General features: G+C 48.0%; 2 protein-coding genes across 2 annotated transcripts; both read left to right on the top strand.

The window, feature by feature from the left end:
• The first annotated feature begins 1,061 nt into the window (after nt 1-1,061).
• Nucleotides 1,062-14,747, top strand: Inhbc (inhibin subunit beta C). The gene is made up of 2 exons (XM_021658165.2): nt 1,062-1,559; nt 11,866-14,747. The coding sequence occupies exons 1-2, from the start codon at nt 1,202-1,204 to the stop codon at nt 12,606-12,608; spliced, it is 1,101 nt and encodes a 366-aa protein (XP_021513840.1). The 5' UTR covers nt 1,062-1,201; the 3' UTR covers nt 12,609-14,747.
• A 3,563-nt stretch (nt 14,748-18,310) lies between these two features.
• Nucleotides 18,311-21,275, top strand: Inhbe (inhibin subunit beta E). Its single transcript, XM_021658272.2, has 2 exons — nt 18,311-19,014; nt 19,220-21,275. The coding sequence occupies exons 1-2, from the start codon at nt 18,717-18,719 to the stop codon at nt 19,972-19,974; spliced, it is 1,053 nt and encodes a 350-aa protein (XP_021513947.1). The 5' UTR covers nt 18,311-18,716; the 3' UTR covers nt 19,975-21,275.
• Nucleotides 21,276-23,869: the final 2,594 nt, after the last annotated feature.

A 23,869-nucleotide genomic window follows, 5' to 3' on the forward strand; every position in this document is an offset into this window, starting at 1 on the left:
AACCTAGAACACAATACTGGGCAATAGTTACTCCATCCTAAACCTCCAAGCCCGCATAGTTTCCTACCATTAAGATTTACCCATTATACTTGCTTTTAGTGATATCTTAGGTCCAGTTCATTTCTCCAGGTCGTTCCAAGACCTCTCTCCAGATCCTCTCCCAGCTTCTGCTCCTCTCCTTCCTCCTATTCCTTCCTCTCCTCCTGCTTCCTCTCCTCTCCTCCCTCCTACTCCTTCCTCTCCTCCTGTTTCCTCTCCTCTTCCTCCCACTCTGAACCAGGATGTCCCACCCTATCCTCTCCATCGCTCAACATTGTGGCTGGTTGTTTTAATTGATAGTTTAGAGAACAAATGGTGGCGTGTTTACACAAACTTGAGACAGATGAGGCTTAGAATAAGTATCACAATACAATGTCCAGATTGAAATCAGGTAGTGGGGGAGAGAAATCAGCATTTGAATGAACAAGGGTAAGATGTATACATTCCAAAAGAACATTATACCAACACCTGTGAGACCAGATATGAGAAGCAGAGGTAGGAGTTCAAAACCAACCACCACTACAAAGCAAGTTCAAAGCCAGCCTGAGCCATGTGAGAATCTGACCCAACCACACACCATGCACATGCAAAATGTCACTTTTGTTTGTTTGTTTGTTTGTTTCCTGAGACAGGATTTCTCTATGTAGCTTTGGCTGTCCTGGACTCCCTCTGTAGACCAGGCTGGCCTTGAACTCACAGAGATCTGCCTGCTTCTGCCTACCTGAGTGCTAGGATTACAGGCGTAGACCACCTGGCATTTTTTTTTTAAGCCTGAGTTTTTGTGATTGTCATGCCTCAGCCCCTGAAATCACAACAATCACAAAAGCTCTGCTTAGTGCCTTTTCCCCAGGCTTCACAGCAAGTCTCTAACCTTTGTCCCCAGGCCTGTAAGCTCATTTAATTAACAACCAACCAGCAGCGGCAAGGGACAGACAACTCTTTCTTCAAACAAAGCACCCTCATTGCCCATTCCCCAACCCCTCCCCCTGTACTTCCACTGCCCTACTGGAGCATTCTGCCAAGTTCCACCTGTACAGGCTTCATTTTTTTAAGCCAGATGTTTGGCTGCTGTGTCTCTGACAGAAGGAATCATGCCAGCTGGAGGCACACTCTTCCCAGGGTCTCTGGTGGCTAGGACAGAGTTGAGGCCACTAATGTTGAGATGCTGAGGTGGCTTTGCATCCTTCAAGGAGGATCTCCCCCAGCAATGACCTCCTCCTTGCTCCTGGCTCTTTTGTTCCTAACTGCAGCCACAGTGGCCAACCTCAAAACTGGTGCTACATGTCCAGCGTGTTGGGGGGCCACCTTTGACCTGGAGAGCCAGCGGGAGCTGCTTCTCGATTTGGCCAAGAAAAGTATCCTGGAAAAGCTGCATCTCCGCCAGCGCCCCACACTGAGCCGGCCTGTGTCCAGAGCTGCTCTGAAGACGGCGCTGCGACACATCTGTGGGCCTCAGCAGGAAACCCCACTGGAGCATGACCAGGAACAAGAATATGAGATCATCAGCTTTGCTGACCCAGGTAGGTTCATGGTCTACAGCTCTGCCCCTAAACTTGACCTCTCTAGGAAGGGAAAAAGTCTCCTCCCCAAGTTTGATTCTGACTTCCTCTCCCAAACCATCCTACCTTCCAGCACCTGGGCTCGCGATCTCCAGGTTCTCTAAGCTAGGTCAGGTCCACCTGGTGGGAGCTGGAAAATGTTAAGTTTTGCTTCTTTAGAAACTTCATCCCCTCTGGCTTCTCTCTCTCAGAATCTAACCCTCCACATGTGAGCCTGCCACTCCCCAGGCCAAGGGTTGATTACTGGTGAGTGTGTGATTTCTCTGGCCCCTGGATCTGTCCATAACCTCCACCTCATCTTCCGCAAGAATTTCCCATTCATGTACAAAGAGAAAAAGTAAAACACCATACCTCCGGATTACAGTCCTCATGTCAGAAAAAGGTCAAATAGAACTCAGAAGGAAGAAATTCAGTCTTGGAGCTGGGCAGTGTTGGTGCGTGCCTTTAGTCCCAGCACTCTGAGGCAGAGGCAGAGGCGGGCCTCTATGAGTTCAAAGCCAGCCTGGTCTACAGAGTTCCAGAACAGCCAAGGACACACAGAGAAATCCTGTCTCAAAAACAAATGAAGGATCAAAGGTAGAGGAAAGAAAGAATTACTTCCACAGAGAAGAGAGCTAGAGAAAAGAGGAGGAAATCTTCCTGCTTAGAAACAAAAGGCAAGGCTACCACAAGCTCCGTGCTAGGTCTGGAGACAGCAATCCTCCTTTGCTCCTTTCCTGAATGGCTCCTGCACTCCTCCCGCTTCAAGACCCAGCACAGTTATGCCGCAACCCCACCTGGGCTCCCACACTTGCAGAGCCACTCAGTAGCTCAGTGACCTGTGTGGTTAATAGTAAGTTTTCTCATTCATAAATGAGGATGGTGAGAGGATAGCTTAGAGACTTAAATGGGTCAATATATATAAAGTCCTTAGATTGCTAGAAAGCAGGAAGGAGCAGGAAATCGAGAGTGCAGAGCTCCTGTCCGGGAGGGTCTCCTCTCTCTGTTTCTTCACTAGGCAGAAAGCCAGGAGGAAATTCTGAAATCTGTTTTCACAGAACCTGAATCCCCCTCGCCAGGCTCCGCTCTCACGACCTAGCAGCCTCCCACAGGCTCCACCTCCTAACACTATTACTTTAGGATTCAGATTTCAACACGATCCCCCCCTCTTTTGAAACTGGGTCTCCTTACATAGCCCAAGCTGGCTTGAAACTCACAATGCAGCTCAGATTTGGCTAAACACTCTCTGCCTTAGCAACACAAACCCTGGGTTTACAGACACAGGCCCAGCTTCAACATATGAAGTTTGAGGGAACACAAGCAAAAATAAATAAATAATTAAATAAATAAATCCACAGCAGCCTTCTTCTGACCATTCTAGCCCAACTTTCTTTAAAAGGCAGTGGCTGGACTCCAAGAGGTCAATTGCAGCGTAAATGATTGTCCAGCTTCTAACATACACTGTTTACTTTTGTTCCATTGATAAAGCATGTCACTTTGGCCAGGTCCAGAATCAGGGTGGGGTGGAACACTGGATAAAATCATGCAAACCAGGGTGTTCAGGGTGGGGGAGGCCAACACAGCAACCCACGGTAATCTATCTCTGGCCCCCAATACTTCACTTCCTTCACAGTCTTACAAAATACAGCCACCCTCTGTAGGTTCTTCCACATCACATTTTCATCCATCCCACCATTAGGATCAGGTTTGAGGTCCACAGTGTCATCCCCTAATTCGGAAGGCTAAGTCTCTGGTACTTCTCTCCAGGCTCAGGGATCTTCAGTGGTGTTGCAAAGCAGACTCATACTGCCTTATGGCAGCTGATGGCAAATGGTTCACTTATGTCACATTAGAAGCTTAAAATTAGACTTCATGGAATAATTTATGCTAGAGAAACTGTCAATCTCTGCAAATCAGGGCTTTTAAGGTTCTTCCGTCCTGGAGACCAGCTGTTAAATATTTACTAACACACCACTGCCTATGTCCTAAAAATGAGTTCTATCTTCCTCCTTCCCAACTAACATCATGCTGAGGCTTACACAGGGAGAGGGTGACCACAAAAGACAGTCTCCTTCAGAACCCTACGGAGAATGGGACACAGACCCTCTTGGATATGTCTTGCTGGCCTCAATTTCAGGCTCCTCTTGCCTCAATTCTGGGCAGGTATGAGCCACCAAGCCCAGCACTGGCCCATAAAGCCCTGGTTTCCTCTCTACCACATATCTCAGTGTACCAGTAATTTCCTCCCTTGGCTGACTCTGCTCTGTGGGAGAGCTCTTGGCTCCTTGCTCTACTTCAAAAATGTCCTGACTTTTGAACTAGAAATGGCCACTGTTTGCAAGTGAGTACAGAGCCCTCTAGTCTGTCATCCATCTATCTACTATCATGTACCTGCCTATCATCCATCCATCCATCTATCCATCCATCTATCTACTATCATGTACCTGCCTATCAGCCATCCATCCATCTATCCATCTATCTACTATCATGTACCTGCCTATCATCCATCCATCCATCTATCCATCTATCTACTATCATGTACCTGCCTATCATCCATCCATCCATCCATCTATCTACTATCATATACCTGCCTATCATCCATCCATCTATCTACTATCATGTACCTGCCTATCATCCATCCATCCATCTATCCATCTATCTACTATCATGTACCTGCCTATCATCCATCCATCTATCCATCTATCTACTATCATGTACCTGCCTATCATCCATCCATCCATCTATCTACTATCATGTACCTGCCTATCATCCATCCATCTATCTATCTATCTATCTATCTATCTATCTATCTATCTATCCATCTATCTACTATCATGTACCTGCCTATCATCCATCTATCTATCTATCTATCTATCTATCTATCTATCTATCTATCGCATATCATCTATCTATCTACCCATCCATCTATCTTGGAACTCACAATCCATCTATCTTGGCCTCTAGCACACAGCATTCCTACCTCTGCTTCCCAAGTGCTGGGATTTCAGGTACTCCTTTCTCTTTTGTTCTGTACTTTTGCAGTGCTGAGGACATCTTTTCATTTTTCATTTTTAATTATCTCTATCCAAGACTACTCTTTCTTTGACTATTAAATTTTTCTTTAACACCATGGGCTCCACAACTTTCTCTTAAGAAACCAAACCCACTCTGGGGTGTTAAAATCCAGTCTTTTCTTTCTTATTTATTTACTATTTATATAGCATTCTGCCTGCATGTGTGCCTGCACACCAGAAAAGGGCACCAGATTTCATTATAGATGGTTTTGTGGTTACTGGGAATTGAACTCAGGACCTTTGGAAAACAGCCAGTGTTCTTAACCTCTGAGCCATCTCTCTAGCCCAATACTGTCTTTTCTTAACCCCAGTCTCTTGCTCTCACACTCAATGTGTTTCTGGTGGATTGGGTCTGAGCCAGGTGTTTTCAGGTTCATATTCAAGTGATTGGAAATAAAGGCCCACACAGATTTACAGAAGAAGCAAGACAATTTTATCTGGAGCAAATCAGTAACACAGATGAAAGGGGATAACTGGCTCGCATGAAAAAGGGCACTTGAGGGCTCCAAGTGTTGTTTGGGGATTTCTTTTGTGGGGTTCAAAGAAAAAGCTGGTTCCTAAGGAATGTATGTAGTCTATAAGGTTCACTATCTTGATTAATAGATTAGGCCATACATTCATTTTCCTTCCCATAGTGCGTATGATTTTATCATATGAATGCCGGGTTATGCATAAGATGGAAAATAGGGGATTCTCTCTAAAAAGTCACCAGAGGACAGTTTTGTCTTACTGTGCACACACTCAGAACCAGTTCAGACCAGATCAGCCCTTTAGTTCTTCATACCTGAATATGTTGGGAATATATTTGAATAGAAACTGTCTGAATTTGATTGTTACCAGGGGCAGGGGAGCTCATATCATCGTTCAAGGATGGGAGAATCTGTAATCCAATGCAAGTTAGAGGCTAGGGGGTCCTAAAATTGCTGGGTGTGTTGCTGGGAGAGGGGTGTGTGTCTGTCTTCTTTGTGCAGATGAAGGAGCAAGGCTGCCAAGTACATTATTTTAAGGGGGGGTAGTGTGTGTAACTAAAACCAAATGGCAGTCTCGGGGCACCATACTTTCCTACGCTTAGCTGCCTCAGATGCTCATGTTTCTTTTTTTTTCAGTTTTTCAAAACAGGGTTTTTCTGTGTAGCCATAGCTATCCTGGACTCACTGTGTAGCTCAGGCTGGCCTCAAACTCAGAGATCCACCTGCCTCTGCCTCCTGAGTGCTGGGATTAAAGGCGTGCGCCACCACCTGGCTTCACTTCCTGGCAACTCTTATAAAGGAAAACATTTAACTGAGGCTGGTTTACAGTTTCAGAGGTTTAGTCCATTGTCTTCATGGCAGGAAGCATGACAGTGTGCAGGCAGACTGGTGCTGGAGAAGTTGCTGAGAGTTCTGCGCAGGCAGCAGGAGGAGACTGTGGGCCACACCATGAATAGCTTTGAGTACATAAGCCGGCCCCCACAGTGACACACTTCCTCCAGCAAAGCCACACCTACTCCATCAAGGCCACACCTCCTCATAACGACGATCCCTGTGGACCAAGCGCTCAGACACACGTGTCTATGCAGGCCATATGCGGGCCATACCTGCTCAAACCACCGCAGACAGGATCTCACTATGTATCCCTGGCTGACCCGGAACTCTTTGTTTAGACCAGGATGGCTTTGAATTTAGAGATTCAGACAGCTATATCCAACAAGGATTTTTATTTTTTGGTCCCAAGGTTATTTTTTACTTTAAGAGTCTTTTGTCCTGGCATGGTGATACATGCCTTTAATCCCAGCACTCAGGAGGTAGGGGCAGGCAGATCTCTGTGTTTGAGGCTAACCTGATCTAAAGAGTGAGTTCTAGGACAGCCAGGGCTACACAGAGAAATCCTATCTGAGAAAAAGAAGAAGAAGAAGAAGAAGAAGAAGAAGAAGAAGAAGAAGAAGAAGAAGAAGAAGGAAGAAAAAGAGCCTTAAAAAGAAGAAAGAAAGAAAGAAAGAAAGAAAGAAAGAAAGAAAGAAAGAAAGAAAGAAAGAAAAGAAAAGGTTTGTTGGGCTGGAGAAACGACTCAGAGATTAGAAACACTGGCTGGTCTTTCAAAGATCCTGAGTTCAATTCCCAGCAACCACATGGTGGCTGATAACCATCTATAATGAGAGCTGGTGCCCTCTTCTGATGCACAGGCATACATGCAGGCAGAATGCTGTATAAATAACAAATAAATAAAATTTTTTAAAGGTTTGTTTATTTGTCTACTTTGTGTGTGTATGTGTGTGTGTGTGTGACTCATACCTCTGTGAGTTTGTGTATACTATATAGAGGTCAGGTCAAAGGGCATCTGATCTCTTGGAATTGGAGTTACAGGCAGCATACCTGATGTGTATGCTAGTAATTTAATCCAGGTTCTCTGCAGAGAGTCAACTGAAAAGGAAGGAAAAAGGATCTTTCTTACTTTTCAATCTTTCAAGCCCTTTTAGAAATATTTTCTCTAAATTCTGCTGGGAAACTGAATAATTTTTTTTTTAAATGTGCATGTTTTGTTTCTTTGAAGCAGGGCTTCACACTGTAGTCCAGGCTGTCCTAGAACTCACTAAGTCCAGGTTGGCCTCAAACTCACAGCAATCCTCCTGCCTCACCCTCCCAAATGCTACTAGAATTACAGGTGTGAGTCACCACTCCTGGCTCCATGGATCCCCCACTCTGCCCCGCCTGTATCTTCCCTCTTCCCCCTCCAATGCATGTCTCCTGAAATGTCTTATCACAGGAAGCTAAAACAAGACAATTGGCATTTTCAGCATTATGCCAGGAAATCTCTCTAGCTAAAGTCACAACTTAATTAGAAATGGTTTCTGGCATCCAAGTTGCTGCAGGTGATAGACAACCCCCCAACTTGAGTTCCTCTTTCTCCAAGTTCCACAGCAGCCTCCTCACTTCTGCCTGTGCTAACACGCTCTTCTCTGTCCTTCCGGACTTTGCCTGCCACCGAGGCCCAAGGTGAATAGTACAAATTTTGGTGTGGGTTATGGCGGCAGCACCACATTCCCAATGCATCCCCTTTCTGTCACTTATTAATAGTATATATTTTATGTTAGGGCTGCTGCTGCTGTTATGGGAACTCTGTTTGTTTTGTTTTGTCTGTGGCTCGCACAGACTAGGCAATCACTCTATTGCCTGCACTACAGCAGCCCTAACATAAAACCCTTTTTCTTTTTATATTTTTAACCTTGTTTTCTGTTTGTTTGTTCATCAGAGTCTCACTCTGCAGGTGAGACTGACCTAGAATTTCCAACAGTCCTCCTGCTTCAGACTGCAAGGAGAAGACGCGCCCCCGTCACATTCAGCTTAGCAGTCGGTTCCCTGGTGTTGTGATTCTGGGTCTTGGCTTAGTGTAGCTGGAGGCTTTTGTGACCCAGGCGGTCTACTAAGGCCACTCAAGCCACCATATGCAGACGACAGCTATGGCACTGGACTGCCTCTGAGAGACCCTGATCCTCCAAGGTCTCTTTCCGCAGGATCTCTCACCACTTACAACCCTGACCAGCTACTTGCTAATGTCTCACTGGCTAAGCCACTGCAAGGCCATGAAAGTGCTGCCTAAAGTCATGAATATTCTAAGGCACTGGTCATTGGGAACCAATGATACAATAGTCTTTTGTTGTTCCTGGGTTTTGTTTACTTGTTTGTATGTTAGATTTCATTCTTTATTGTTTTAAATTGTGTGTGTGTATGTATGCGTGTGTGAACATGTAACTGCAGGGGCCTACTGAGCCATAGGGGGCAGATTCTCTTGGAGCTGGAGTTGCAGATGATTGAGAGCCACCCAAAGTGGCTGCCAGAATTTGAACTTGAGTCCAGTGGAAGAACAGTTAACTCTCTTACCCACTGAGCCACCTCTCGAGCCCTTGCTTTTGTTTTTGAGGTCTCATGTAGCTCTTGCTGGCCTTGAACACCCTGTATACCTGAGCATGACTTTGAATGCCTCATTCTCCTGCTTCGCAGGTCCTCAGTGCTGGGAGTTTGTGCTTGTGCACCACAACTTGTCTTATTTCCTGCTGGGGATGGAAACCCAGGCTCCATTGCAAGCAGTCCATCAGTGGAACTTGGGGTTCAGTTTCCAGCATGACAAAAATGAAACAAAAGCCACACAGGGTGGTACATTGCTGTAATACCAGCACCACGAAGGCAGAGAAAAGGATACTTCAGTAGGGAAGATGAGAGATGATGAGGAAATGGGCAGTTGTAATGGAGAAATAAAGAAATGTACAGTCAGGTGTGGTGGCACACACCTACCCTAACACTCGGGGGCTCAAGACAGAAGCGTCTTTAACTCAAGGCCTGAGCTACTGAATAATTTAAAGGCCAGCTTTGTCTACATTGTAGGAACCTCTCTCAAGATATCGCCCCTAAAAAAAAAAAATTAAGGTGATGATGTTACTACTCTTTAGAATCATTTTGTGATGGACTGGATATGGGAAGAGACAGAGGCAATCCCAGGGTTTGAAGAGGCGAGAAGGCATCCCGTCAGTGCTGTTCACACACAGAAAGGGGTAAATAGAAAGAGAAGCAATGACAGTGATGCTCTGATCAGAACATATGAACCGCAGTGTGCTAGGAGGACATTCCTGTGCCACCATTACCAAGTTATTAATTTAGGTGTGAATTCAGTGGTACCCAGATCTCCAGGTCCAGTCTCCACAGGCAAAATGCCCTGACCTAGATATACAAATATGAGAATCCCCTACATAAAAGACTTTGTTTATGACTTATGAATATGGATAAGAATGCCAGTTAGCATAGACTAAAGGGAAATGAAGATGGAGGAGGATGGAGGACCTCGAGAAGTTAGAGAACCTTTGCACTCAAGGTTTGGGCTGGGCTGTAGCTTAGTAGAAGAATGCTGTTCCAGAACACAGGAAGCCCTGGGCTTTCTCTCCAGCAGTGTGCTGGCACCTGCCTGGCATGGTGGCACATGCCTGTAGTCCCAGCACGCGGGCAGCAGAGGCCAACAACCTCTTCTTCACAAGATCTCAGGGAAAGACTAACAGGTGAGTCAAGTTCACCTCTCCACATCTCTGTTTTCCATAAAACCTATAAAAATTCAGCCAAGCTATTTGCTCCTTTGTAACAAGAATGGATTTTATTCCAGTTTCCAGTATGATACAAGACATTCCTTGTTTTCATCTGAGATTTCAACAGAATTCTTTTTCCCATTCCTGTTTCTACTAACAATTTTTTTTTTTCCTGAGAAAGGGTTTCATTCTGACCAGTCCAGGCTGGTCTCAAATCCACAATGGTACCCCTCCTCAGCTTTTCAAGTGCTGGGATTGATTGTAAGCACACACCATCACGCCTGGCTTCCACCACCATTTTGTTTGTCTATTGTTTTTTTGAGACAGGGTTTCTCTGTAGAGCCTTGGCTGTCCTGGAGATCTCTCTCAAAGATCCACCTGCCTCTGCTTCCCCAAGCGCTGGAATTACAGGCCTGTACCATCACACTCAGCCACCACCATTTTTTTTTAAGTTTTATGTGTATGGATATTTTGTCTGCATGTATGTCTGTGCACCACATGCATGCCTGGTGTCCTCAGAACCAGAAGGGACATTGAATTCCCACTGGAGTTACAGATGATTGTAAGCTGCCATCTGTGTCCTGGGAATTGAACCCAGGAACTCTGGAAAAGCAACCAGTTCTTAATCTCTGAACCATCTCTCCAGGTCCTTCTATTATTCTTGTAATTATGACCACTTAAGTCATCTCTAAGAAGTGTCATACTTTATCATCTTCCACTTTTTTGTTGAGTGTTTTGTTTCATTTTTGTTTTTCAAAGCAGGGTCTTAGGGTTGGATGTGGTGGCACACACCTTAGTTTAAGGATTTAAGAGACAGGTGTAGGCAAATCTACACAACTTCAAAGCCATCCTGATCTACAAAACAGCTTCCAGGATAACCAGGGCTACACAGAGAAACCTGTCAGAGAAAACAAAAATGAAATAGGAAGAGAAAGGAAGGAAGGACAGAAGGAAGGAAACAGGGTCTTACTATGTAGCCCTGGTCAGTCTGGAACTTGCTATGTTACACACTAGTCTTAAATTCACAGGGATCCGCCTGCCTCTGCCTCCTGATAACTTTCAGTTTTTGATCCCTTACTAGAATGCCCTCTGTACTTGGTGGAAATCTAGGCTGTTCTTTAACCTGCTTCTCCAGATTATTCTCTCTTTTACTCAGTTCCAAATCCACTCAGTTTTTAGTTATTTGTTATAGCGACATCTCATTCTCAGAGCTGGAGAGATGACTAAACTGTCACTCCCAGCACTGGGAGGCAGACACAGGTGGATATCTGAATTGCAGGCCAGTCTAGTCTACATAGTGAGTATCAGGATAGCCAGGAGATATATAGTGAGAGAAACCCTGTGTCAAAAAAACAACAGAAAGAAAAAAAAAGTTACTGCTTTTCCAGAGGACCTGAGTTCAGTTCCCAACACTCATGTCTGGTTGCCCAATCACCTTTTAATTCCAGCTCCAGGGAATCCAACAGACACTTAAACACACACACAATGAAAGAAAGAGAGAAAGAGAGAAAGAGGGAAAAAGAGAAAGAAAGAAAGAAAGAAAAAGAAAGAAAGGAAGAAAGAAAAAAGAGAAAACAAGAAAAGAAGGAAGAAAGAAAAGAGGCATAGTATCACATATAAACACACCTATAACCCTACAGCTTGGATGATAGAGACAAGATTAGAAGTTCAAGGCCAGCCTTGACTACATGGAAAGTTAGTGGCCAGCCAGAAATATATGAGACCCAGTCTCAAAAAACAAAACAAAACAAAACAAAAAACCATAAATAAATATGGTTAGTCATTGAGCCACCTCAATGACTAAGAGCACAGGCTTCTCTTCCGGAGGACTGGATCTGATTCCCAGCACCCACATGGTAGTTCACAGTCATCTGTGACTACCACACATACACACAAGCGCACAGAACAACAAATTAAAAATGAGAAGTAGTAAAACAAGCAACAACAACAACAAAAAACTGGGCACGGTGATGCTCCAAGCCTGTAACTGTGAACCAGCGGAGAGGATCATCAGTTCAAGGTTGCCTTTGTCTGCATGTTGAGTTTAGTGCTAGCTTGGACGACATGCGCCACCATCTCAGACCAAGGGAGGTGCTGGGGATAGAGGCAACTGGTAGGACCGACGCTCAGGCTTCAGTGACCTGACTCTGGCTTCGTATATCCACAGGCCTCTCCAGCACCAACCAGACTCGTCTCAGTTTCCACTTCTCTGATAGAACTGCGGGTGGCATGAAGGTCCGGCAGGCCCACCTCCTGTTCTTCGTGCAGCTCTCTTCCAATACCACCCAGACCGTGAGCATAAGAGTCCTCGGGCTGAGACCACAAGACGCCAACCTCACCCTGACGAGTCATTACCTGCTGCAGGTGGGTGCCAGCGGCTGGCACCAGCTTCCCCTGGGGCCCGAAGCTCAGGCTGCTTGCACCCAGGGCCACCTCACTCTGGAACTGGTCCCTGAAAACCAGGTGGCCCACGGTTCAGTGGTCGTGGATGGGGTTTCCCACAGGCCTTTTGTGGCTGCCCGGGTAAGAGTTGAGGGCAAGCGGCGGGTGCGCCGACGAGGTATGGATTGCCAGGGAGGGTCCAGGATGTGCTGCCGACAAGAGTTCTTTGTAGACTTCAGGGAGATTGGCTGGCACGACTGGATCATCCAGCCTGAAGGCTACGCTATGAACTTCTGCATGGGGCAGTGCCCACTGCATGTGGCAGGTATGCCTGGCATCTCTGCATCCTTTCACACTGCAGTGCTTAATCTGCTCAAAGCCAACACGGCTGCCGGCACCTCTGGCAGGGGTTCATGCTGTGTGCCCACAGCTCGGCGCCCTCTCTCTTTGCTCTACTATGACAAGGACAGCAACATCGTCAAGACGGACATACCTGACATGGTGGTAGAGGCCTGTGGGTGCAGTTAGCCTATGTGTGATAAAGGCAGCCCAAGGCAGAGTGGGCAGAGATGGCCTTCCAAATATGTCCTTCCTCAGAAGGAGGGGTGACTCCATTCCTGGCTCTGATGAGAATGTAAGCGCCTTCTTTCTAAGAGAGCAGGCACCCTTCAGTCACCTGCAGGAAACCCACATCTAAAGAGGGTCACTGGTGACCACCAGCCTTTCTCGCTCCTGGGACATGATTGACTCAATACATCCCTCATCCTCAACCCTAGTCCAGGGGTTAATCCACTGTTAACCACATGCAGACCCCTTAGCTCACCCTTAATCAACGGTAATCTACTCTGCCTCCCTGCCTCTGCCCCCCCCCCCGTGGCTTCCATTCCACGGTGATGCACCCTAGCAACTTCCCTTGAATTCTATGGCTCTCTAAAGAACCCTTCCTGGGGTTCACCAAAGAATAGATTGCTGTCTTCCAGAGCAAGGCTCATCTCTCAAATCTTGAGACCCTTGCCCAAACATACAACAAATACTCTCTGTGTAGCCTCCACTGTCCCCGTCCTCTGTCCTCCTTTGCCCTTGGGGACTGACACACCTGAGTCTCATCATTTGAAGTCTCCTGTCCTCTAGCTTCCAAATGAGTTTGACCACAGAGAGACATCATTTGGAAACTAAAGCCTGGTATGATACAGAATTCCGAAAAACTCCAGCAGGCACAGTGGCTCACCTGCATAATCCCAGCACTTGAGAGGCTTGAAGTGGGAGACCTACCTAAAGGTTGAGGTCACCTAGCTCTAGGCTGCCCTGGGCTACACTGTTAAGACCTTGTCACAAAGTAAAGGAGGGGAGACAAAAAGAATATTTCTTATTCCTGCTTCCCACTTGTTTACCAGCCGTGTAATCGTGCCCACATCATATTATTGTTCCAATACTAAGAAGTCCTGATGGCTTGTCCTTTTTCTAGTCTGGTGTTTGAACATCAATTCACTATGTAGAGCAGGCTTGCCTAAAACTCTCAGCGTCCATCTGCCTCTGCTAGGATGAATGGTCTTCACCACCATGCCCAGCTTTGAACATAGTTTTTGTTGGTCCCCTTAACCCCATAACTCACTAAGTCCTCTTGAGATAGCTCAAAGGGTCCTTGTTTACTATAAGGACCTTCCCCGACGCCCCAGAAACTGGAGCTTTCCTCTCTCTTCCCACAGACTTCTCCACTGAGCTGTTCCACCCATCTCATATTTCATGCCTCTTCTTCCTCACTCTCTCTCTCCAGAACTGTCTTTCAATGGCTTCATGCCTAATAATGAACTAGCTTTTGCCTGAACCTCATCTCCCTCTGTACTTGTTCCAAGAGATGAGACAAATCAATAATCGATTTCCAAGTAAGCAACGTTGGCCACATAGGGTGGGAGGCAGAGGCATTCTTGCAGCCAGTGCCAGAACTCTGGCTCATCTTCCTTTCACACACTCTTAGAGTTGTTGCCAAGAGTCCTGCCTAGAAGCTTAGTGGGACAAGAAGAGGAGGGCCTAGGGTAAGGAGAGGGCGGCATTTACTCTGAGATCTGGTCCTCCTTCAACCTTTGCCCTTCTTTCCTCACATCTCCTCCCTCTGGCTGGACAGCCCTGTATCATGGGGTCGATAATGTCTGCAGCCCAAGGCCAGGTTTGCGCAAAACCCACCTGTCCTCTGGGTAATGTGATGTCTGTGTTTGCTCAACATATAATCCCCTCCCACCAGAGTAGGAGGTCCCTGTAGTGGAAAAGGCAAAAGAGAAGGCCTGCAAGGAACCTTCTGGGGAGCTGCAAGTCTCAGCTGTGGGGTTTCCTAAGCAGGGCCATGGATGTCATCCCAGCTCTGACTTGAGAAGATCCCCATCAAAAAAGGCTTCATGGTGTCTCTTCCTCTCCATTTTGTGCCCCACTTTCACCCCTCTCTCAGCTCTAGTTTCTTCGCTTATAGTGGCAATTTCTGTGGCCAGGACCAAGACCAGGGTAAGGCAGAGCGAGATAGTTGCCTGATGGGCAAAACTTTAAGGTGAAGGCAAATAATTCATCAAAGGAGAAAACCCAGAATTTTAATGAAAGATTTTCAGACATCAAAGTGAATGCTACAAATCCACAATGAACAAAAGAGCATATTTAAAAATAAACACAAGCTCCATGTTATTCACGCGCTTTTCTGACTCCGCTTTTTGTTTTTTTTTAAGGGGAGGAGGGATGGAAGGATCTGTCATCTTCTACACATTTTCTCCCTGAGTCCCCTTCCCCCCCCACCTCTAGACTTCTCCAGGCTGTTCTCATTTGGGTGGATAAATGGTCCTGCTTCTTCTATTTTCTTCCCCGATCTCAGTTCTGCTGCTACCCCCAGCCCCCAGCCAGCCTGGTGGCAAGGCAGGCAGTGCTGCAGATGCTGGGTATTTATAACCTGGAAGCACTTCTTAGGGAAAGTGACTAAGATGCTAAGAGCATATTTATAGCTAAGTTCTGACGTAAGTGTCAATGGGGAGGTAGGACTGGGCCAGGCACAACGGGCAAAGGGGGTGGGAAGAGGCTGAAGCCATGGGCGCCTGATGAAGAGAGTGTGGGAAGCTGGCCTCAGTGACTCCTACAGCCACCGCTTGCTCCTTCCCCTGAGCCTGTTTCCTGGCACAAACACTGCCAGACACGGGCACTGGCAGTCTCATGGTCCATACCCCGGGGCTAGCAGGCTGTCACTAACGTGCCAACAGAGAGGGAACTGAGAGCTACAGGGAACAGAGCCAAAAGTCTTGAATGTGCTTCAGGGCTGGGGGAGAAATGCAGGTGGATAGAAGCCTCTCCTAATCCTTTTCCTTCCTCTCCACTCCACAGGGACCTGAATGTCTAGGAAGCTTGGCCTCTGCCTTTAGGTTCTATTGCCATGTGTCAAAAGTGGCAGGGACGCAGTCCTGAGGACCTCCCTGCAGTAGCGAGGCAAAAGAGCAGAGGAGCCAGCTGCTCTCCCTTGTCTGTGAGGGAGGCAGGACCGTAAGGAAAGGATGAGGCATATCCCCCATCTCTCCAGCGGCTCCACCTGTTCCCAGGAGTCTCTGGTTAACTGCAGTCCAGTGGCAAGCACTGCCCCATAGTGGACACTGATGTACTGAGGCTCAGCACTGCCACACGGTGGACACTGATGGTACTGAAGTGGACACAGATGGCACTGAGGCTCAGCACTGCCCCATGGTGGACACTGGTGGTACTGAGGCTCAGCCCTCTCACTAGGCAACACCACCAGCTAAAGAAGGGGAAGACAGTGGATAGGGACTCTGAATCACACCCCCTTTGCCTACAGCTTTTTCCCTGATACTTCCTAGGTTCTTAAAGAAACTAGGGCCCAAGGAGAAAAGTTAGCCTGACACCATCTTCTTGTATCAGAGGTAGACAGGACTGCCATTTAAGGTCATGCACCTTAGGGCTGGGTGTGTAGCTCAGTGGTAGGGCTCTAGCCTAGAATTCACAAAGCCTTGGGTCCAAACCTCAGCAATGAATAAAAGCCAGGTATGATGGGTGGTTACATGCCTTTAATCCCAGCACCCAAGAACAGAAGTAGGTTACCCTTAAAAACATAAGGAATTAAAGGTCATCCTTAGCTACAGAGGAGCTCAAAGTCAGCCTTGACTACAAGACAGTTTGTCTCAAACAACAGTAACAACAAAATGAAGTAATTCACCATAGTCTTCCATATGAAGAAAACTGAGGCAGGAGGATCACTTATAGTAGGAGTTCCAGCCAGCCTGGGCAACATAGAAACACTTCATCTCAAGAGACAAAAAATAAGAACCCTCTCCTGCCCTTTCCAAAAGTTAAGCTGGGTGGTGGCAGTGCACGCCTTTAACCCCAACTCTCAAGAGGCAGAAGCAGGCAGATTTCTGTGAGTTTAAGGCCAGTCTGGTCTACAGAGGGAATTCCAGGACAGCCAGGGCTACACAGAGAAACCCTTGAAAACAAATACAAAACTAAAACAGAAAACAAAAAACCCAACAACAATAATAAAACCAGTCTGTCAGGCCTGTATTCCCAGTTTTCACCAGATTGAGTCAGACTTATCATAATTTCAAGGCCAACCTAAGCTATATATAATGAGACCTCATCTCAAAAAAGCCAGGTAGTAGTGGCACACCTGTAATCCCAGCACTCAGGAGGCAAAGGTGGGCAGATCTCTGAGTTTTCAGGCTATCCTGGTCTAGAGAGTGAGTTGCAGGACAGCCAAGGCTACACAGAGAAACCCTGTGCATGTTGAGGGCATCTCAGAAATTGGAGGATGGCTCAGGAAAGCACATGAACTTGAATTAGAGTCTCCAGAGCCCAGGTAGAAATGGTAAAATGAGCTTGCAATCCCAGGACTCCCTGGCCAGCCGATCTGGTCTAATTGGTGTGTTCCACCCCTTGTTCCACGTCCTCACCCCTTGCTCTGTCCTTCCCCCTCGTTGTCAGGCCGACGAGAGACCCTTTCTCAAAGGAGATCCTGAGGATGACACCCAGGGCTGTGCTCCAGTCTCCGCACACTTCATATGCTCACACACACACACACACACACACACACACACATTGGAAAGCAAAGTCAGAGCTGAAAAGATGGCTCAGTGGTTAAGAGCACTGACTCCTCTTCCAGAGGACTCTAGTTCGATTCCCAGCAACCACATACCAGTTTACAATAGTCATTCCAGTTCCACGAAAGCCATCACTCTCTTTTGGGCTCTGAGGTCATTACATGCATGAAGTATACTTGCATATTTGCAGGCAAACACCCATGCACATGAAGTAAATAATAAATCTTTTAAAAACAAGACAAATTGCTGGATGTGGTGGTGTATGCCTTTGATCCTTGCACTTGGGAGACAGAGGCAGGCAAATACCCGGTGAGTTAAAGGCCAGCCTGATCTACAAAGTGAGTCCAAGATAGTAAGGGCTACACAGAGAAATCCTGTCTCGAAAGACCAAAAACCAAACCAAAACAACCCAAAGTCAATGAAGAGCATGGCTGGAGGTCTAGGGTAATGAGGAGCCAAGGCTGCTGTGATTTTCTTGCTTTGTTCTCTAAGTCCCTTAAACCTCCATTTTCCAACTATGTCCACAGAGGCCTGGCGCCACCTCTGGAATGCCTCAAATTTGGCCAGCTCCTACAGTGGTCTAATGCTGAGTGGTTACTGGGCTCTTCAGAGGGATATAACCTTTGCCAGCCTTGATGGACTCTGTCCTGCTGGAAGATTGCATCATTACCACCCCCCCTCTCTGGGTTTCCCCAGACATCACAGAAGCACGTCCTCACCCCTTGCTCTGTCCTTCCCCCTCCCCCGATGGACTCTGGGCAGCCAGCACAGGCAGGGTCAAAAGGTAACTTCTATGTCCCGTGGCACTGCCACCTTGGCCTGAGCAACAGGACTCCATTTTTTTAAATCACCCCTTCCAAAACCTCACTCACCCCTGTCCCACCCCAAACACTAGAAACGGAGACAAGAATCCTTCTTCTGACCTGGAGACCCCGAGAACTAACCACTGGAACGCGTGGCTGCCTCATAAAACTGTTACAGAACTGGAGGGGCAAGGTGGGAAGACAGGGCGTACCGGGGAGCAGCCCATCCCCACCTGGCTTCTATGGCGCCCCTCCTCTGACTCCCAGACTGGGAACTGAGCATGTGAAATCATCCTTTTTCTTGCATCATGCATGGCCACGTTGCAACTCCCCCCCCCCATGCCCCTACCTCAAGCCACCACAGCCAGATGGTGAAACTCCATCCCCTGAGAGACTGCCACCCCCCACTGGGGCCTGATGGGCAGCACAGCCAGCCAATCCTAAGGCTCAGAGGGTAGGTCTGCTGGTTGACCACTAGGTGAGGGAGCCCAAGCCTCTAAAGAGGCCCTGCTCAGTTGTCAGTCAGGAGCTGTGGGGTCGGACCTAGCTAGCTACCCATCAGGTGATCTGCCTTCAGTCTTCCCGAATCCCAGGCTCTCGAGGACAAGCAGCCTGCCCTTTGCCAAGGATAGCTGTGGCCCTGCCTGCCTGCTGCTGCTGCTGCTGCTGCTGCTGCTGCATCCTCTTTGGCTCCCACGAAATCAGACTCATTGAACTGCCATCCACTTGAGATTCTCAACTCAGGGCCATCTACCTGGAGCATGGGGCTTTCAAATGTCCAGCTCTGGCCAGTGCTACTGTGGGCATTGGTGTGGGTGCAGAGCACAAGAGCTGCATGCCCGTCCTGCGGGGGCCCAACCCTGGCACCGCAAAAAGAGCGTTCTCTGGTCCTAGAACTAGCCAAGAAGCAGATCCTGGAGGGGCTGCACCTAACCAGCCCTCCCAGAATACCTCGCCCTCTGCCCCAGGCAGTGCTGACCAGGGCCCTGCGGAGGCTGCAGCCGAGGAGCAGGGCTCCTGGCAAACAGGAGGAAGTCATCAGCTTTGCTACCACCGTAGGTGGGTGAGGAGAGGGAGACTGGGAAGGGGCGGCAGAAGGAGTCGGGTGTGGCTGAGAAAGGGGAGCCAGGAGAACAAGTGTGGCTGTGAGGACGCGGGCAGGCCAGGCTCTTTCCGAATGAGGGCAGCTGGGCGGGGTGGCAGTGTCAGAGAGAAGCTTTGTCTCTGTTGACATTTTTCTTTGCTTTTCTTGTTGCTTGGGCAGACAAATCCACTTCGACCTACCGGTCCATGCTCACCTTCCAGCTGTCCCCTCTTCGGTCCCACCACCTCTACCATGCCCGCCTCTGGCTGCACGTGCCGGCCTCTTTTCCCGGCACTCTGTACCTGAGGATCTTCCGTTGTGGCACCAGTAGGTGCCGAGGATCCCGCACCTTCCTAGCTGAGCACCGAAGGACTTCCTCTGGCTGGCACGCCCTGACTCTGCCCTCTAGTGGCTTGCGGGCTGAGGGATCTGGGGTCGTGAAACTCCAGCTCAACTACAGACCCCTGGAGCTCCGCAGCACTGTTGCTGGCCTGCCGAGGCGGCTTGTGGACACAGATGGACAGCAGCGTCCTTTCTTGGAACTTAAGATCCGAGCTAAAGAACCCGGAGCAGGCCGGGCCAGAAGGAGGATTCCCAGCTGTGAGGCCGAGACGCCCTTATGCTGCAGGCGAGATCACTACGTAGACTTCCAGGAGCTGGGGTGGCGAGACTGGATCCTGCAGCCCGAGGGATACCAGCTGAATTACTGCAGCGGGCAGTGCCCGCCCCACCTGGCCGGCAGCCCTGGCATTGCTGCTTCCTTCCATGCTGCTGTCTTCAGCCTCCTCAAAGCCAACAACCCTTGGCCTGCGGGCTCCTCCTGCTGCGTCCCCACGGCCCGAAGACCTCTCTCACTCCTCTACCTTGACCCTAACGGCAACGTGGTCAAGACCGACGTGCCAGACATGGTAGTAGAGGCCTGTGGCTGCAGCTAGCAAGAGGCCCTGAAGGTTCTGAGGGAAGTGCAAGGTTCAAGTTCAGGGTTCCCGAGCAAAGGATTGGAAGCTCGTCTGGAAGCATGAGGCTTCCTGACCCGTGCTGACCCCCAACAGGCTATCTGGCAGCAGGACTGCGTTCGACCCCTGTGGAACTCAAATGGGCATTTTCTTGTTCCAGATTCTGGCCTATTTTAGGCTGTTTCAAATGTGGACAGATGAGTAAAGTGTTTCCTTTCAAGGGGACCGCCTGGCCAGCACCATTTCCTATAGCAAGCCCTGTTCCAGGACAGTAAGGGAATGGGGTGGGAGGGAAGGGAGAAGGCAGGGGGAAATTAGTCTCTCCCAAAAGAGAACAAAGCTCCTCGAGTATGAATGAAGTAGAGGATCCGGCATATTGGGAAAAGGCAAACATACAGGCTAAGAACAGGAACTCTTGCCTGCTTGGAACAAGGTCAAGAGGAAGATGAGCAAGGTGCTCAGGGGAAGGGAGTGTTAGGAGGCCATGGAATTGGGAGTTGGTAAAAAGGGATGCTGAGCCATGGAACTCTAGCTTTTCCTTGGGGACAAGACCCACGTAAAGACATACATTTATACTTTCTTAATAAAAATGAGAAGGAAAGCAACAGTGAGTCATGGTAAGGGGCTGGTATAATGGGCCATAGGCAAAGTGTATCCTGGGGACCTCTGGCAAGTCCCTGAATTCCTCAGAGGCATTCAACACTATTTTCATAATAATACAAGGATGTTATTTGTCATTTGTTATTATACCTACATCGTAGAGTGGGAACAGGGTGTGATGGTTTACTCTTACAGCTACAGCACTTAGGAGGCTGAGACAGGAGGATTGAGGCCAGCCTTCATAGGACAGCCTGAGCTACAGAGCTCCTGTCTCAAAGCAAACAAAAAATGTACCATGAGTCTTTCCAGAACATGTAGTGGGGTACATCTGGTGACAATTGTTGCCGCTAGAGCGGGAGCTGCTTTATTCTTTTCCTTCCTCTCCTTTAAGATGGTTTGTTTTTTATGTGTGTAAGTCTTTTGCCTGCCTGTAAGTGCAGCAGTGCCTGTGGCGGTCAGGAGAGGGCGCTAGATCCCTGCAACTGAAATGACAGTTGTGCGTGAGGTCTGCGGAACAGAATCCAGGTCCTCAGGAGAAACAAGCTTTCCTCATCTCTCCACCTACCACACACACACGATTTGTTTTGTTTTGTTTTGTTTGGAAACAGATCAGGGTAGCCTGGAACTCTCAGTCCCCCTCCTCAGCTCTCCAATGCTGGAATTAAAGGCATAAACCATCACACTTGGCTGTGAGTTCTTTTGTTACAGTACTTTTCACTTTTGTTTGTTTATATTTTTATTTTATTTATTTTGAGACAGGGTTTCTCTGTGTAGCCTTGGCTGTCTTGGACTTCTTTTGTAGACCAGGCTGGCCTTGAACTCACAGAGATCCTCCTGCCTTTACCTCCCTGAGTGCTGGGATCACAGGCATGTGCCACAACACTTTTAAATTTAAAAGTGTCACTTTAGAATTTTAGCACAATACTGATATATAGAAGTCATGCACAAAAAGACATGAGTTTATTTTTTCTTAAGTGTGAAATGAGGGGTGCTGGAGAGTTGGCTCAGGAGTTAGGAGTGCCTGCTGGACCCGAGTTCAATTCTTAGTTCCCACGCCCAGTGACTCACCACAACTTTTAACTCCTCCTCCAGGGATGCAGGACCTCTGGCCTTTGAGAGCACCTGCACTCACATACACAGGATCCATGACTGAAAAGAGCTGGAGAGTTGACTTGGCTATTGCTTGTGGAGGATGGGTTTGGCTTCCAGCATCCACATGGTGGCTCATCCAGGAAGTCTGATACCCTCTTCTTCTGACCTCTGCAGACACCATGCAAGCATGTAGTGCACATACATGCATGCAGGCAAAAAATTCATGCATGTGCAATCCAATAAATAAACATAGTCTTTTTTAAGTTAAAGAGAGGCCGGGAGCACAGCTCGTTAGGTAAAGTACCTGCCACACAGATGGTTCCCCAATACTGATGTAAAATCCCAGGTGGAGATGTCTCGACCCCAGTCCCAGTGCTGGGGAGGAGACCATCTGAATCGCTGCAATCCAGGCTCAGGGACAGACCCTGTCTCAATAAATAAACAAAACAAACAAAGACATAAAAGGTGAAGAGATGATGCAATGGTTCTGCAAATGAAGGCAACTGCCGCCTGGATGTCTGATCTCTAAGAATCATGTGTTGGAAGGAGAGAGCCAACTCCCACAAGATGCTGTGTTGGTTTGAAGGAGAAAGGCCCCAAAAGCTGATTCATATAAATACGTGGTCCCAGTTGATGGAACTGTTTGGGAAGGATTACGAGGAGTGTCCCTGTAAAGATGTATCACTGTGGCAGGCTTTCAGGTTTCAAAAGCGCATGTCCTGTCCTTCCCAGTTTGCTCTCTTCCTCTCTGCCTCCTGGCTGTGTCTTAAGATGTAAGCTCTCAGCTACTGATCCAGCACCATGCCTGCCTGTGTGTTGCTATGCTCCCCACCACCATGGGGTTTTTCCAGACAGGGTTTCTCTGTGAAGCCGTGGCCTTGTTGGAGGAAGTGTGTCACTGGGAGTGGGCTTTCAAAAGCCCATGCCAAGCCCATTGTCTCTCTGCCAGAGGCTCGGGATGCAGTTCTCAGCCACTCTCCAGCGCCATGCTCCCTGCCATGATGATAATGGACGAAGTCTCTGAAGCTGTAACTGAGCCTGAGCCTAAACCCTTTCTCTTGTAAGAGCTGCCGTGATCATAGCAATACAACAGTGACTAAGACAGCACTCCAGTGCACCCTCTGCCACAGGTCATGAAATAAATAAACAAAATGCAAAAATTAAAAGTTGTAGATAAGGTAGAAAGATGGGAACCGGGGAGACAGAGGCAGGCATATCTCTGTGAGTTCAAGGTCAGGCTGGTCTACAGACAGGACAGGACAGCCAGAGTTAACATGGAGAAAATCTGTCTCAAAATCAATGAATCAGTCAATCAACCAATCAGGGGCTGGAGAGATGGTTTAGTGATTAAGAGCACTGACTTCTCTTCCAGGGAACCTGAGCTCAGTTCCCACATAGAGACTTACAACCATTCAAAACTCCCATTGCAGAGGCTCTGACATTTCCCTCTGACCTCCTCAGACTCCAGAGATGCACACAGTACACATGCAGGCAAGACACTCCTATGCATTAAATAAACAAATATCAACAAGTAATTATACTAAAATTAAACACACACACACACACACACACACACACACACACACACACACACATTTCTGGCTGCCCAGGAACTTGCTCTGTAGACAGGCTGTCCTCCAACTCAGAGATCTACCTGCCTCTGCCTCTGCCTCTGCCTCTGCCTCTGTCTCCTGAGAGGAGAAACAAGATGTGCTGTTGATGCTTGTCATCCCAGCACTTGGGAGACTGGGGCAGAGAAGCTGTGAGTCTGAGGTCAGCCTGGGCTCCTTGTTTGTTTGTTTGCTTGGGTTTTTATTCTTTTGAGACAGGGTTTCTCTGTGTAGCCTTGGCTGCCTGGACTCATTTTGTAGAGCAGGCTGGCCTCGAACTCACAGAGATCCACCTGCCTCTGCCTCCCAGAGTGCTGGGATTATAGGTATGTACCACCAGGCTCCTTGGTGAATTCCAGGACAGCCAGTCTCCAAACCACAAAAATAGTTTCCTTTCCACAGAATTCAGAAGGCCGTAAAGGGGTCTTGAACCCAAAGGCTCCAGAACTGTCCAGCTGCAGGTGGATCACATGACATACGCAGCGCCCTTTCTTTCTCTGTGCTTACGGGCTGGCCCTGGCTGGAGGCCCCAGGAAGTTTTATGGAGTGGCAGGTTGGTTCTTTATCTGTTC

This window comes from Meriones unguiculatus, chromosome 17 (genome assembly GCF_030254825.1).
Source record: "Meriones unguiculatus strain TT.TT164.6M chromosome 17, Bangor_MerUng_6.1, whole genome shotgun sequence".
In the NCBI taxonomy this organism is placed as follows: domain Eukaryota; kingdom Metazoa; phylum Chordata; class Mammalia; order Rodentia; family Muridae; genus Meriones; species Meriones unguiculatus.

Bases quoted from the DNA above. Each gene is read 5' to 3' on its own strand.
- Inhbc (XM_021658165.2), top strand. From the start codon at position 1,202: ATGCTGAGGTGGCTTTGCATCCTTCAAGGAGGATCTCCCCCAGCAATG. The intron at 1,560-11,865 runs GTAGGTTCATGG...GTATATCCACAG, and splicing joins CATCAGCTTTGCTGACCCAG to GCCTCTCCAGCACCAACCAG.
- Inhbe (XM_021658272.2), top strand. From the start codon at position 18,717: ATGGGGCTTTCAAATGTCCAGCTCTGGCCAGTGCTACTGTGGGCATTG. The intron at 19,015-19,219 runs GTGGGTGAGGAG...TTGCTTGGGCAG, and splicing joins CAGCTTTGCTACCACCGTAG to ACAAATCCACTTCGACCTAC.